This window comes from Mobula birostris, chromosome 6, assembly GCF_030028105.1.
Source record: "Mobula birostris isolate sMobBir1 chromosome 6, sMobBir1.hap1, whole genome shotgun sequence".
Taxonomy (NCBI): domain Eukaryota; kingdom Metazoa; phylum Chordata; class Chondrichthyes; order Myliobatiformes; family Myliobatidae; genus Mobula; species Mobula birostris.
In genome coordinates this window covers 78,850,431-78,867,446 of record NC_092375.1, presented here as the reverse complement: position 1 = coordinate 78,867,446, position 17,016 = coordinate 78,850,431, and the positions used below count along the sequence as shown (strand labels likewise).

The window sequence follows — 17,016 nt, the reverse complement described above, 5'->3', positions numbered from 1 at the left end:
TCCCACACAGGAGATTAGTGTGCAAACTTAAAGCACACAGTATTGGGGGTAAGGTATTGATGTGGTTAGAGAATTGGTTAGCAGACAGGAAGCAAAGAGTGGGAATAAATGGGACCTTTTCAGAATGGCAGGCAGTGACTAGTGGGGTACCGCAAGGCTCAGTGCTGGGACCCCAGTTGTTTACAATATATATTAATGACTTGGATGAGGGAATTAAATGCAGCATCTCCAAGTTTGCGGATGACACGAAGCTGGGCGGCAGTGTTAGCTGTGAGGAGGTTGCTAAGAGGATGCATGGTGACTTGGATAGGTTGGATGAGTGGGCAAATTCATGGCAGATGCAATTTAATGTGGATAAATGTGAAGTTATCCACTTTGGTGGCAAAAATAGGAAAACAGATTATTATCTGAATGGTGGCCAATTAGGAAAAGGGGAGGTGCAACAAGACCTGGGTGTCATTATACACCAGTCATTGAAAGTGGGCATGCAGGTACAGCAGGCGGTGAAAAAGGCGAATGGTATGCTGGCATTTATAGCAAGAGGATTCGAGTACAGGAGCAGGGAGGTACTACTGCAGTTGTACAAGGCCTTGGTGAGACCACACCTGGAGTATTGTGCGCAGTTTTGGTCCCCTAATCTGAGGAAAGACATCCTTGCCATACAGGGAGTACAAAGAATGTTCACCAGATTGATTCCTGGGATGGCAGGACTTTCATATGAAGAAAGACTGGATGAACTAGGCTTGTACTAGTTGGAATTTAGAAGATTGAGGGGGGATCTGATTGAAACGTATAAAATCCTAAAGGAATTGGACGGGCTAGATGCAGGAAGATTGTTCCCGATATTGGGGAAGTCCAGAACGAGGGGTCACAGTTTGAGGATAAGGGGAAGCCTTTTAGGACTGAGATTAGGAAAAACTTCTTCACACAGAGAGTGGTGAATCTGTGGAATTCTCTACCACAGGAAACAGTTGAGGCCAGTTCATTGGCTATATTTAAGAGGGAGTTAGATATGGCCCTTGTGGCTACGGGGATCAGGGGGTATGGAGGGAAGGCTGGTGCAGGGTTCCGAGTTGGATGATCAGCCATGATCATAATAAATGGCGGTGCAGGCTCGAAGGGTCGAATGGCCTACTCCTGCACCTATTTTCTATGTTTCTATGTCTAACGGCCAATAAATGCACGTGACTGATGCTAGTTAGAAACTGGCAACAGTCTCTGGTCCCAATTAAATGAACAGTATCCCAGCTACTTTTTCAATTAGCTTTTGTTCTTTAAGTGTTGTTTCAAATAAGTAGCTGTCCCGATTAACTGATGGCCCAGTTAACTGAAATTCACTGGACTGGCAAATTTAACATGTTATTTGCATATTGATGGACTTATTTCAAATATATTTCTTCAGAATTTTCTTTTATTTTCATGTTTGCATTTTATCCCATTGTAAAGCACTTAGAACCACATTGTCCGTATTTGTTATTATTATAATGAAGTGCAAGAAATAAAAGAAAACCAATTATTAAGCCTCCACTTAGCTTGGGAGTAAAACTTTGTACAACTTGTAAGTAAATTAAGCTTTTATTAAAGCCTTAAAGTGTTGTGATGAAACTAAAAATGCATTTTACTGAAACACAAAAGACCTAGTTATTCAATATACAAACCAGGCTGAAAGACAATGCAGATACGATCTCTGAGTGATAACAAGTCATTTACCTACTTTAAATCTCTCTAATTCTAGAGTTCATCAGAAAGGTGGGAGTTCAATGCAGAAAATGGTAATAAATTATTGCTGTAGACTTGATGTTCAAATGTGCGTGTTCAGTGTTATGCACTGAAGGCATAAACCTTGGGAGTAGATGAGCATAAATGTTTTAATCATTAACAGCTTTCAGAATCAACATGAATACAGGATTTGACTTATTTCACAAAAATATAAATGCCAAAGCAAAATATAAATATATCTACATTTCCAGCATTTGAAGTCTGGTGACTAATATTTCTTGACAAAATGTAATTACATATAATTACGCAAACTTCTGCAATGTTTTATGAAGTTTTAAAATTTATGTCCAAACCCAATTCTCAACCAAAAAACAAATCCCCGAAGAATCAGGGGATTGCTATTTAATAAACATAAGCATTATGGAAATATACCTGTTTATCAAGTTTTATTCCATAAAAACTGAAAGTCTGTTTCATTTTATTAATCCATATGCAAAGCAGTCAATTTTGATTATTTTGGAAATAGTCTGATTTAATTCTGCAAAAAAAAACTTAAGGCCAAACAGTTGCTTGTAATGAGTACAGTTGAATTAAATCAAGTCCATAACTAATTTGTTAAGGAAGTTATCTAACTTTTATCATCTAATTAGGACTGAAATAAGAGAAATAATGAAACCCTATGCATACTTAATTTTACTTACACCAGGCAGATATTTTATATTTAGCTACAGGTTACTATTATACCTGCATGGAATGCATTAAGTGGTATTAATGGTTGGTATAAACACAGAATGCATAAATTTCTCTAATTAGAAATTCAACCTTTCTCATCTGCCTTGAGAATATAAAAAAGTAGATCACTCTGGATTATGGAGAATCATACCACAAGTCCCGTTTTACTCATAATGATTTCCACAAATTAGTGTAAAAGTTATCTTCTCAGATGACTTTGTGTGAAGAAAATTCTAAATTATACCAGTCCTGTCAAGATTTGTACCAGTGAGAGTACTGGAGTGTAGCACTGTCCAAATTCAACCATTAGATTGCAAAAGTTCTTCTATCTCCTTCTCCCAATGTTCATCTGTTTTTCCTGAATCAGCTACCACCTCATAATCTTGAAGTTCCTCTTGAAGTTCCTTCTGCAGTTCCTCTTCCCAGTCAGCAGGTGCTATTGGGAAAAATGTTTCTGTTACAATGGATATATATTTGTTAAAAATGCACAATCAGGAACAATGTTTCTCAAATAACCATTCACAGTAGCTTTTAGCAGAAGTAACCCCTGAAAACAAGAAAACAAAAATCACAACACAAATAGAATTGAGTGCAGGAACAGGCCAGCAGACCCCAAAGCCTGCTCAGCACATGACTGATCCAAACATAATCTTGACTCCTTGATTCCATATGCTTTCAGCACCTTTTCACCTCTCTACTCACCAGCAATCACCTCTGCCTTAAAAATGCTCAAAGGCTTTCTTCTGCTGCTCAAAAACTCATGACCTTAAGTCAAAAATTTCATTCATTTGTCTTAAATGGGTGATCCTTATTTTTAAATAGACTTAATTATAGATTTTTCTTACTCCCATCACTTGCTATATATTATCAACCAAATACCTCCTCTATTTCTATTAGCTACATCAGTATGTTACCTCTCAGAACATTCTTGTTTATTTCCCTTTTGATTCCACACCTCATGGAAATTCAAGTTTAGTACACCCTTTTATCTGCAGCCAATAATGTTTTCAAGAAACTCCAATAAATTAGTCAAGTGTGATTTAACTTTCACAAAGCCACGTCCAATTTGTCCGGTTACCTTGATTATTTTTTTAAGGCGCACTATTATAATATGTTTAATAATAACTTCTAAGACTTTTCCCATAATAGATGTCAAGCAATCTGGCCTAATCTCAGTGCTAGAGCAGCTAAATCAAACTAACGTGTCAAAGGTTAAGAATTGGATATTCTGTTATTCATATCCCATTTACAGTATGAGATCATTGTCCTCGTTAATCTGTGTTCTATATTGATTAGTAAACTGTATATGTTGCCCGGAATGACTGCAAATATTGCTTAGCAAAAAAAAGTCAGAATAATGTAACAATAACAATTGTGTTTGCCACAGAACTATTAAACCGTAGTTAAAACTCCACATTAAAGCGGCTTAAAATTAGGTTAACCAGATCTAAAACAGAATGCTTTAAACTGTAAAAGATCTTTGGTTTAAATAAATTATTTAAATAAATAATGAATTACGTGAGAGTCACAAAGTGTAAGAAACCAAGCTTGTGGTTGAACACGCTAATGAAAAGGTAATTCTAGATTGGCTGTCATGTAATGAACCAGATTTGCTTAGGGAGCAAAAGAAGAGAAAGACAAAATATGAAGGTAAGCTAGTCAATAATAAAAAAAGAGGATAGCAAAAGATTTTTCAGATTTTTAAAGAGTAAAAGAGAGGGAAGAATGGACATTGAACCATTGGGAAATGACACAGGAGAGGTAGTAACGGGGGAATGAAGAAATGATGGATGAACTGAATAAATACATTGCGTCAGTCTTCACAGTAAAGCCACCAGCAGTATGCCAGAAATTAGAGTCGTCAGGAAGCAGAAATGAGTGTAGTCGATATTACTAAGAAGGTGTTTGAGAACGTGAAAGATCTAAAATTAAATAAGTTGTCTGGACCAGACTGTTTACAACCCAGGGCTCTGAAAGAGAGATGAAGAGATTGTGGAGACATTTCAAGAGTCACCAGATTCTGGAAAGCTTCTGGAGGACTGGAAAATTGCAAATGTCATTCTATTCTTTAAGACTGGAGAGAGGCAGAACAAAGGAAATTTAGGGCAGTTAGTCTGACTTTAATGGTTGGCAAGATGTTACGAGTCCATTATTAAAAAGTACACTTCGGGTATTTGGAGGCACACAATGAAATAGGCCGAAATCAGCATGGTTTCCTGAAGGGGAAATCTTGCCTGGTAAATTGATTGGAATTCTTTGAGGAAATAACAGGCAGAACAGCCAAAGGAGAGTTGGTGGTTGTTGATTACTTGGATTTTCAGAAGAGCTTTGACAAGATGCCACATGTGAGGCTGCTAAACAAGATAAGAGCCCATGGCATTACAAGAAAGAGACTAGCATGGAAAGAAGTTTTTGGTTAGTTTCTGCTGACTAGTGGTGTCCATAAGGGTGGAACACTTCTTTTCATGTTATATGTCAATGATTTGGATAATGGAATTAATAGTTTTGTGGTCAAGTTTGCAGATGATACAAAGATAGATGGAAGAGCAGGTAGTGTTGAGGAAGCAAGGAGATTGCAGAAAAACTTGAAGATTATGAGAATGGGTAAAGGAGAGGCAGACGGAATACTGTATAGGGAAGTGTATGGTCATGCATGTTGGTAGAAGAAATAAAAACATACTCTTTTCTAAATGAGAAGAAAATTTAGAGACCAAAGGGACTTGGGAGTCCTCATGCAAGATTTCCTAAAGGTTAACTTGCACGTTAAGTTGGTAGCAAGGAAGGCAAATGCAATGTTAGCTCCTATCCAGAGGACTAGAATATAGAACATAGAGCATAGAATAGTACAGCATAGTACAGGCCCTTTGGCCCACAATGTTGTGCCAACCCTCAAACCCTGCCTCCCATATAAGCTCCCACCTTAAATTCCTCCATATACCTGTCTAGTAGTCTCTTAAACTTCACTAGTGTATCTGCCTCCACCACTGACTCAGGCAGTGCATTCCACGCACCAACCACTCTCTGAGTAAAAAACCTTCCTCTAATATCCCCCTTGAACTTCCCACCCCTTACCTTAAAGCCATGTCCTCTTGCATTGAGCAGTGGTGCCCTGGGGAAGAGGCGCTGGCTATCCACTCTATCTATTCCTCTTATTATCTTGTACACCTTTATCATGTCTCCTCTCATCCTCCTTCTCTCCAAAGAGTAAAGCCCTAGCTCCTTTAATCTCTGATCATAATGCATACTTTCTAAACCAGGCAGCACCCTGGTAAGTCTCCTCTTTACCCTTTCCAATGCTTCCACATCCTTCCTATAGTGAGGCAACCAGAACTGGACACAGTACTCCAAGTGTGGCCTAACCAGAGTTTTATAGAGCTGCATCATTACATCGCGACTCTTAAACTCTATCCCTCGACTTATGAAAGCTAACACCCCATAAGCTTTCTTAACTACCCTATCCACCTGTGAGGCAACTTTCAGGGATCTGTGGACATGTACCCCGAGATCCCTCTGCTCCTCCACACTACCAAGTATCCTGCCATTTACTTTGTACTCTGCCTTGGAGTCTGTCCTTCCAAAGTGTACCACCTCACACTTCTCTGGGTTGAACTCCATCTGCCACTTCTCAGCCCACTTCTGCATCCTATCAATGTCTCTCTGCAATCTTTGATTATCCTCTACACTATCTACAACACCACCAACCTTTGTGTCGTCTGCAAACTTGCCAACCCACCCTTCTACCCCCACATCCAGGTCGTTAATAAAAATCACGAACAGTAGAGGTCCCAGAACAGATCCTTGTGGGATACCACTAGTCACAATCCTCCAATCTGAATGTACTCCCTCCACCACCACACTCCACCTTCTGCAGGCAAGCCAATTCTGAATCCACCTGGCCAAACTTCCCTGGATCCCATGCCTTCTAACTTTCTGAATAAGCCTACCGTGTGGAACCTTGTCATAAAAACCTTGTATAAAAACAAGAATGTAATCCTGGGGCTTTATAAGGTGATTGCCAGACCACATTTGGAGTATCATGAGTGGTTTTGGGCCCCAAATCTAAGAAAGGATGTGCTGGAATTGGGGACAGTCCAGAGGAGGTTTACGATAGCTATCCCAGGATTAAAGGCTAAATGTGTGAGGAGCATTTGATAGGTCTGGGCCTGTGCTTGCTGGAGCTTAAAACACTGAGGGGTGGGGGATGTAACTGAAACCTATCGAATATTGAAAGATCCAGATAGAGTGGACATGGAGAGGATGCTTCCTGTAGTGGGAGAGTGTAGGACCAGAGGGCACAGCCTTGGAATTGAAGGACGTTCCTTTACAACAGCAATGAGCAGGAACTTGTTTAGACAGTGGGTGGTGGTGAGTCTGTGGGATTATATAGCAGTGGAGGCCGTGTCATTGGATATATTTAAAGTGGAGAATAGGCTCTTGATTAATCAAAGGTTACAGGGAGAAGGCAGGAGAATAAGGTTGAGAGGGATAATAAATCATGATTGAATGGCAAAGCAGACATGATGGGATGAATGGCATAATTCTACTCCTATATCTTTTGGTCAAAGTCTGGGAAATACTATTAGAATTGCATCATATACTAGTTGTATTTTTATCTAACAATGACAAAATATCATACAGACTAGATAAAAAACCTCATTTCTTCAGTATTTTGACGAATAATGTTGAAATGAAATGTCAGGCTGTAACTGCTATTACATTTGAATAACTCACTCTCTTTTGAATCACCATCCTTCTTATCTAACACCAACTGCTTAATTTCATTCCGTAGATCCTCTTGGTTTAAATTGCACCCATCATATGCATCACTAATAAATTCTGTAGCACCTGGACTTGTAGAAATTTCTTCCTCCTCCTGAAAATAAAATCAAGAAATAATTTTTTGTTTTAGAATTTTATTTCCTGAATAGAAATAAGAACAAATGCTACAATACTGCCCAAACAAAACTTAAGTACTTAGTGGAGTAATAAGCTATTAATACTGAAATATAAATTACCTCTGGAGATCCTGTCTGAGTTTTGATAGGAAATGGTGGTGTTTTTGACCTTATTGTTTCTGAAAAAGATAACATTGTTATAAAGCATTTTTTCCTAATAATAAATATAAATAATATAATTGTCTGTTCGATAATTCAATGCAAGAGATAAAATATGTTTACTTATTGCATTTTTGCTTGAGGAGGTACATGGGGACTAAGCCTAAAACTAAATGGCATCAAAGTATAGTCAATTTGCCATGCTTTGAAAATTTATCAAACCTAAGCCAAATTAATCCGTTTTACAAAATTAATGGCAATTATATTTTATTAATTGTGGCTTGTTATTATTTGAAATTCTTGATTGATTTTAGCATGTGTTACAAATTTTGAAATAGGGCCATTAGGTATAAATATGATACTTTAAAATTGACTTTAAACATCATCCCTTTTAAAACAGGTAAAGGTTGAGGAACTCAGTAGGCCAAGCAGCATCTGTGGGGAGAGGGCATAGGAAGGGAATGGAGTCATCGCAATACCACACAGAAGCCCTTCAGCCCATCTAGCCTGTGTCAGCTGGGTTTTCTGCTTAGTCCCATCAACCTTCACCTGGACCATAGTCTTTCACACGTGTCTCATTCACATACCCATCCAAACATCTCTTATGTAAGTGAACGGGAATCACCACTTCCATTGGCAGATCATTCCACACTGGCACCACCTTCTGAGTTACCCCTTAGATTCTCCTTAAACCTATAACCTTCCACCCTACACCTATGCCCTTTAGTTCTTGTCTCACCCAACAACAGAGAAAAAAGCCTGCATGCATTCACCCTATCTATACCCCTCATAATTCTGTATGCCTCTATAAGATTTCCTCTCATTCTCCTGCACTCCAGAGAATAACGTTCTAACTTATTCAACCAAACCGTGTAACTCAGGTCTTCAAGTCCCAGCAATATCCACGTAAATATTTTCTGCACTCCTTTGAGCTTATTTATATCCTTCCTTAGGTAGGTGATCAGAATTGCATATAATACTCAAAATCTGACCTCACCAATGTCTTACACAATGTCAACATAACATCTCAGCTCCTGTATTCAAGACCCTGTTTAAGAAAGTAATGTGCCTAAAGCTCTCTATCTACCTGTGATGCCACTTTCAAGGAATTATGGATCTATACTCCCAGGCTCCTTTGTTCTACTGCATATCTCAGTGCTCTACCATTCACTGTGTATGCTTTACCCCAATATATTCCAAAACCTCACACTTGTCTGCAGTAAATTCCATCTGCCAATTTTCAGCCCATTTACCATCTGCTCCAAATCATATTTCAAGCTTTGATAACCTTCTCACTGCGCACTGTGCCCAAGATCTGGGTGTCATCTACAAATTTACTGTTGCAGTTTACCACATTATCATCTAAATCATTAATATAGATGATAAACAAGAGCAAACCTAACACCAATCCCTGCAGCACACCATATGGCTCAGGCCTCTAATCAGAGAGACAACACTGGCTTTTTCCGCTAAGCCAGCATTAAGCCAACATTGAGGTTTTGGGTCGAGACTCTGCAGAAGGGCAAAGAGCAGTTTTTAGCTCTGCATTCCATCATCTGCAACCTTCTGTGTCTCTCCTTACAAAGGATATCTACTGGGTGAACTCTCACAAGGCATCAGGCCCTAATGATGTAGCTGACAGGATAGTAAAACCTGTGCCATCCAACTGGCTGTAATGTTCAAAGACATCTGCAACCTCTCACTGCTGCAGCTGGAGGTTCTTACCTGCTTCAAAAGGGCATCAATCATACCAGTGCCCAACAAGAGCAGGGTGAGCTGTTTCAAAGGCTATTTCTAGGTAGCACTCAGATCAACTATGATGAAGTGCTTTGAGAGGATGGTGATGTCTTGAATTAACTCCTGCCTGAGGAAGGACCTGGACCTGCTGCAATTTGTCTATTACCACAACAGGTCGACAGCAATCTCACTGGCTTTCCACTTTGCCTTGGACCACCCTGCAACAGCAATACTTCGTCAGGCTGCTGTTTGCTGATTACAACTCTGTGTTCAACACCATCAACCCCTCAGTACTAAGCAACAAACTTCAAAACTTAGGACTCTGTACCTCCCTCTGCAATAGGATCATTGACTCAAGATGGCGCCATTAAGGGGCAATTGTACGCAGCTCTGATGTGAATTATCAAATATTCCCGTTTAGCTGAAATCCACACTTGCATCCGTGGATGCTTCAGTAAGCAGGAACATTTTAAGATGTTTAAAAAAAATCTATCGATAAGTAAAGTCGACGAACCTCAGACAGTGGACTTGGATCACAGGTGCAGTTCCCCTTTAAGAAAGTGGAAGCGGGGGCACTGCGCTGGTTTACAAGTTCAATTGAAATGCAGAGGCTTTAGACTTCTACTCCCAACTATCCTGGTGGCAAATCCACAGTCGCTGGAAAATAAAATTAAAGACCTCAGAGCAAGATTGCTGTACCAGAGGGACATCAGAGACTGCTATGTATTATGCTTCACAGAAACATGGCTCATACTAGTCATTTCAGATGCAGCGCTGCAGCTCATTGGCTTCACTATTCTTCGCAAAGACAGGACAGCTCAGTCTCTTAAAGGCAGTGGACGTACAGTATGCTTTATGATTAACTCATTGTGGTGCACAAATGTGGCAGTTCGGTTTCAGTCCTGCTGAACCGACCTGGAACATCCAGCAATCAAATGTCATCCATCTTATCTGTTGAGTGTGTTCTGCCATCATCCTGGCAGCAGTGCACAGTTCACCTCAGACCAACATCAGACAGGCTCTGGAGGAGCTGAACAATGTAATCAGCAGACATGAAACGTTGCACCCTGATGCCTTCCTGGTCATTGTGGGAGATTTTCATGAGACCAGCTTGAAGAAGTCTCTGAACAACTATCACCAACATATCATCTGTGGAACCAGACCAGCCAACACACTTGACCACTGTTATACCACTATCAAGAACACTTACCGTCCCATCCCACACCCATACTTTGGAAAGTCCGATCACCTGATTGTACCCAGCATAAAGGCAGAGACTAAAGTTTGCAGTACCAGTGGTGAGGACCAAGGGAGGGGGAGCAGCGCTTACAGGACTGCTTTGAGTCGGTGGACTGGACATATTCAGGGATTCATCTTCGAGTCTGAATGAATACGCCACCGTTGTCATCGGCTTCATCAAAACCAGTGTGGATGAGGGTATGCCTTTGTGAACATACTGGACATACCCAAACCGAAAGCCATGGATGAACCAGGAGATTCATAGTCTGCTGAGAGCTAGATCTGTAGCATTCAAGACCGGTGATCCAGAACTATACAAGAAGTCCTGGTATAACCTATGGAAAGCTGTCTTAAGAACGAAAAAACAATTCTGTTTGAGGATAGAGACGGAATTAGACGAACACCAACTCTGGCAGTGTTTGCAGGGTATTACTTTCTACAAGGCAAACCTAAAATCATGAATGACCATGATACTTCACTCCCAGATGAGCTCAACGCCTTTTATGCATGCTTTGAAAGGAAGAATAAAACTACATCTATAAGAATCCTGGCAGCAGCTGGTGACCTATGATCTCTATCTTGGAGGCCGACATCAGAACATCTTTGAAGAATGTGAACCCGCACAAGGCATCTGGCCCTGATGGTATTCCTGGTAGAGCTCTGATAATCTGTGCCAATCAACTCTCAGGAGTGTTCATGTTCATCTTTAATCTCTTACTGCAGCAGTTGGAGGTTCCCAACTGCTTCAAAAGGGCAACAATCATACCAGTGCCCAAGGACAGCAGGGTGAGCGGCCTCAATGACGATCACCTAGTGGCATTCTCATCTACTGTAAGGAAGTGCTTTGAGAAGTTGGTCATGGCTAAAATCAACTCCTGTCTAAGCAAGGATCTGGACCCACTGCAATTTGCCTCTTGCTACAATAGGTCTACAGCAGATGTAATCTCACTGGCTCTGCATTCGGCCTTGGATCACCTGGACGTCAGTAATACTTATGTCTGGCTGCTATTCATTGACCACAGTTCATCATTCAACATCATCAGACTGCCAGTTCTAATCAAAAAGCTCCAAAACCTAGGCCTCTGTACCTCCTTCTGCAACTAGATCCTTAACTTCCTCACAGGGAGACCGCAGTCTGTGCGGATTGGAAATAAAATCTCCTTCTCACTGACAATCAACACTACACTAGTGCACCTCAAGTCTGTGTGCTTCGTCTACTGCTCTACTCTGTCTACGGCCACGACTGTGTGGCTAGGCACAGCTCAAACACCATCTAAAAATTTGCCGACAACACAGAGACATACAGGAATGAGACTGATCAGCTGCTTGAGTGCTGTCACAGCAACAACCTTGCACTGAACGTCAGTAAGACAAAGGAATTGACTGTAGACTTCAGGAAGGGTAAGACGAAGGAACACACGCTGTTTGGTATGGAGGCGACACTGCAAAGGATCAGAAAAAGCTGCAGAAAGTTGAAAGTAGCCTCCCCAGCATCAACGACACCTTCAAAAAGTGATGTCTCAAAAAGATGACATCCATCATTAAGGACCCCTATCATGCAGGACATGCCTTCTTCTCATTGCTTCCATCAAGGTGGTGGTACAGGAACCTGAAGCCACACACTCAACGTTTCAGGAACAGCTTTTCCCCTTCCATGATCAGATTTCTGAATGGACAATGAACCCATGATCACTTCTCAGGATTTATTTCCCCCTCTTTTTGCACTGCTTATTTATTTCTTATATATACCTATTGTAATTTGTTGTTTTTATTACAATATATGGCTGCTGCAAAACAACAAATTTCATGACGTACTGTATGCCGGTGATATTAAACTGATTCTGACTTCCTCATTGGGAGACCAGTCAGTGGGGATTGGTAATAATATCTCCTCCTCACTAACAATCAACACAGGCACACCTCTAGAATGTATGCTCAGCCCACTGCTCCACTCACTCTACACTCATGACAATGTGGCTAGTTTTGGCTCAAACACCATTGTGAATTCGACAATGACAACACCGCTGTTAGCAGAATCTCAGATGACAATGAGGTGGTGTACAGGAGTGAGAATATTTGGTTGGTTGAGTGGTGTTGCAATAACTTTGCACTCAGTGTCAGTAAAACCAATGAATTGACTGTGAACTTCAGGAAAGAGAAATTGGGAGAACACGCATAAGTCTCCGTGAGGGATTAGCAGATTCAAGTTCCTCGGTGTCAACATCTCAAAGGATCTATCTTGAGCCCAACATATTGATGCGATCATAAAGGTGGTATGCCAGTGGCCATACTTAATTAGGAGCTTGAGATCTGGTCCGTCACCAAAACCTCTATCAAATTTCTACAGATGTACGTTATGGGGCATTCTGATTGGTTGCAAAACCACTTAGTATGGAGGCTCCAATGCACAGGATTGTAAGAGGCTGAGGAACATTGTCGACTCAGCCAGCTCCATCCCAGACACAACACTCCTCACCATCAAGGAGGAGGAGGCATCCATTATTAAGGACCCTCACTTTATGGGACATACCCTCTTATCATTATTACCACCACAAGGAAGGCACTGGAACCTGAAGACACACATGATGTTTTTCTCTCCCACCATAAGATTTCTGAACACTACCTCACTGTTCCTCTCTGGCACTATTTATTTCTTATTATAACTTAATAGCCATTCTTTATGTCTTTCGCTGTACTACTGCCACAAACAACAAATTTCTCGATATATATCAGTGATAATAAACCAGATTCTGAATACAAACACTTTACTTAGCAGCCAGCTGTAGGTCATTCAAACTCCACTTCACTAATTAGAAACCACTGAGGTGGGGAATGGAAGAGGGTGAAATATAATTTATCAAATTAATATGATTTAATAAATAAAAATAATATAATAATCTCTCAGAATATACAACAGTATTTAAAACCAATTAAATGTAGGTCTTGTAAATGACTACTTAGAAGGTTCCATTACAGGAAAACCTGGCACCCTATTTTAACTGAAAGCTAAGTATAGTTTTGCTTCCTCCATCTCCACTACCAAAAAAAAAACAGGCTCAAATTAAGGAGTGTTGGAAATCAGGAAATCTCACTTGAAGACCAAGTTTAAAATGAAATTGAGAAAACATACTTGGAGAATACAAAATGGTGCAGAAATTACAGGCAACACACAAAACACTGTAAGAACTCAGCAGGTCAGACAGCATCTGTAGAGGGAAATTGGCATATGTTTTAGGTATACTGGCCATCTTTTAAGTCCAACTGAAGGGTCTTGACCCAAAAAGTCAACTGTACATTTCCTTCCATAGATACTGCCTGACCCATTGAGTTCTCCCAGTATATTGTTTCAGATTCCAGCATCTACAGTTTCTACTTCAGATCCCAGCATCTGCAGTGCTTTGTGTGTTGCCTGTAATTTCTGCACCATTTTCTAAATGGGAAGCTAACTATATAAAAAATATAATTTGCCTAAATTCTACAGATGACCCATTACCTGTCAAATGGGGATCATCTGTATTGCTGTCTTCTCTGTCCTCTTGGTCAACTGCCTGTTGTTGAGCAGCTAAAGCGGTAAGCTGTGCTGATTGTTTGATAAGTGACACTCTGTAAAAGTAGTTTCTCCAAAATACTTCTTCCTTCACTCTGGAATAGAAGGTCACCAAAAATAAGTGCTATTTTAAACAGATTCAGTATATATTACAATCTTCAAAATGAATACTTTGTAGACACCACCACCAAAGGAATATTTAATCACATCAAAATTAAGCAGAGTTAATATTTCTTAACATTTAAAAACGCAAACACGAGGAATTCTGCAGATGCTGGAAATTCAAGCAACACACATGAAAGTTGCTGGTGAACGCAGCAGGCCAGGCAGCTCTAGTTTGCCTATATAGATATTTCTTTTAAGAGGATTGTTCAACATCCCATTAAGGAAACTACTTTAAAAAAAGAATTAAGTCACTCAGATTTCTCTTTTAATTGCATTTAATTTGTGAGACCTTGCAGCTTTCTAACAAAAGAGGTTCTGCACTGCTAAGGGGAACAGCTCTTGGATGACATATTGAATATTCTCAGCAAAGTCTGATTAGTGAATCATTACATTTGTAAAAAAAAACACCTTCTCCAAACCCACGTGTAGCCATGGGCATCCACGTGGGCCCCAGCTATGCCTGCCTTTTCGTTGGCCATGTGGAACAGACCATGTTCCTAGCCTTTATGGTAATGCTCCCCCACACTTTGTGATACATTGATGAATGCATTGATGCTGCTTCATGCACCCAGGCTGAACTTGCCAATTTCATCATCTTTGCCTCCAACTTCCACCAAACCCTCAATTTCACTTGATCCATTACTGACCCCTCTCCTGCCATTCCCGATCTCTGTTTCCATCTCTGGAGACAGACTGCCTACTGATATCTTTTATAAACCTCCTGGATCTCAGTTACATCGACTATACTTCTTCCCACTCTGTTACTTGTAAAAATGCCATTCCCCTTTTTCAGTTCCATCGTCTCTGCTAAATGTTCCCAGGATGAGGCATTCCTTTCCAGAACATTAGAGATGTCCTCCTTCTTCAAAGAACAGGGTTTCCTTTCCTCCACCATTGATGCCTCATCTCCTTCATTTCCCAGATGTCTGCCTTTATTCCAGCTTCTTGTTGTCTTAACAGGGATAGAGTTCCTTTTGTCCTCAACTACTACTCAACAAGTCTTCAGATCCAGCACATCATTTGCCACAGCTTCCAACATCTTCAAAGGGATTATACCATCTTTTCCCACTCTCTGCTTTCCATAGGGATTGCTCCCTCTGTGATTCCCTTGTCCATTTGTCCTTTCTCATTGATCTCCCTTCTGACACTTACCCCTACAAGCAGAAGTGCTACACCTGCTTTTTCACCTCCGCCCCCCCCATCACCATTCAGGGCCCCAACAGTCCTTCTGGGTGAAGCAACACCTCACCTGCAAGTCTGTCAGGGTCATCTACTGTACTCAGCGATCTTCGTGTGGCCTCCTTTACATCGGTGAGACCCGCTATCAATTGAAGGACTACTTTGTTAAGCACCTTTGCACCATATGCAACAATCAGAATCTCCCAAAGTCCAATCCCCATTCGCATTCAGACATATTGGTCCATGGCTTCCTCTACTGCCAAGATAAGGCCATTCTCAAGTTGAAGGAGCAACACCTCATATTTTGTCTTGGTCCATCCTGGTAGCATGAACATCAATTTTACTAACTTTTGGTAATTTTTCCTCTTTCCCCCTTCCTCTTCTTTCATTCCCCATTTTGGCTCCTCTCTCACTTCTTCTAGTCTCCTTACCTGACAATCATCTTCCTCTACTGTCCCTTCTCTTTCCCTTTCACCCATGGTCCACTCTCCTCTCCTATCAGATTCTGATAAATTTATCAGTCCTTTGACATATTTATTATCAAAGTACATTATGTATTACCTTGAAATTTATTTTCTCACAGGCATTTACAGGAATAAAATGAACTACAATAGTACTTATCAAAAAAAAAACAACCGCTTCTGCTCTGCAGACTCTCCCACTTTGATAAAACCAAGCCCAATCTATCAGGATGTTCTACACATTCACACTCCATCTTAATATATTAAGTGCTCTGCTGCAAATTTGCAATTCACCTTTCCAAATTAGTTAGCAGTAAAGAAAATTTCAATTTTAGCATTGTATATAACGTACATGTAGGAGGGTACAGGCTCTCCTCTACAATCACTCTGAGTACCGGTGCCCCACAAGGCTGTGTACTCAGCCCCCTGCTGTACTCACTGTACACCCATGATTGTGTAGCCAAGTTTCCATCAAACTCAATATATAAGTTTGCTGATGACACAACAATTGTAGGCCATATCTCGGGTAATGATGAGTTTGAGTACAGAGAGGAAATTAAGAACCTGGTGGCATGGTGCGAAGACAATAACCTATCCCTCAACGTCAGCAAGACGAAGGAATTGGTTGTTGACTTCAGAAGGAGTAGCGGACCGCACGACCCAATTTACATCGGTGGTGCGCAAGTGGAACAGGTCAAAAGCTTTAAGTTCCTCAGGGTCAATATCACAAATGACCTGACTTGGTCCAACCAAGCAGAGTTCACTGCCAAGAAGGCCCACCAGCGCCTTTACTTCCTGAGAAAACTAAAGAAATTTGGTCTGTCCCCTAAAACCCTCACTAATTTTTATAGATGCACCGTAGAAAGCATTCTTCTCGGGTGCATCACAACCTGGTATGGAAGTTGTCCTGTCCAAGACCGAAAGAAGCTGCAGAAGATCGTGAACAAGGCGCAGCACATCACACAAACCAATCTTCCGTCCGTGGACTCACTTTACACTGCACTCTGTCGGATGCAGTGCTGCCAGGATAATCAAGGACACGACCCACGCAGCCAACACACTTTTCGTCCCTCTTCCCTCCGGGAGAAGGTTCAGGAGCTTGAAGACTCATACGGCCAGATTGGGGAACAGCTTCTTTCCAATTGTGATAAGACTGCTGAACGGATCCTGACCCAGATCTGGG

General features: G+C 40.8%; 1 protein-coding gene across 1 annotated transcript in view; it reads right to left on the bottom strand.

Moving 5' to 3' along the window:
* Positions 1-229: 229 nt before the first annotated feature.
* syap1 (synapse associated protein 1) overlaps positions 230-17,016 on the bottom strand; it is a 174,524-nt gene continuing 157,737 nt past the window's right edge. The window contains exons 7-10 of the mRNA XM_072259712.1: positions 13,975-14,123; positions 7,467-7,525; positions 7,183-7,324; positions 230-2,887 (exon numbers count right to left, since the gene is read on the bottom strand). Of these exons, the coding sequence (XP_072115813.1) occupies positions 2,751-2,887; positions 7,183-7,324; positions 7,467-7,525; positions 13,975-14,123 (487 nt within the window). The 3' untranslated portion in view covers positions 230-2,750. The remainder of the gene's footprint in view (positions 2,888-7,182; positions 7,325-7,466; positions 7,526-13,974; positions 14,124-17,016) is intronic.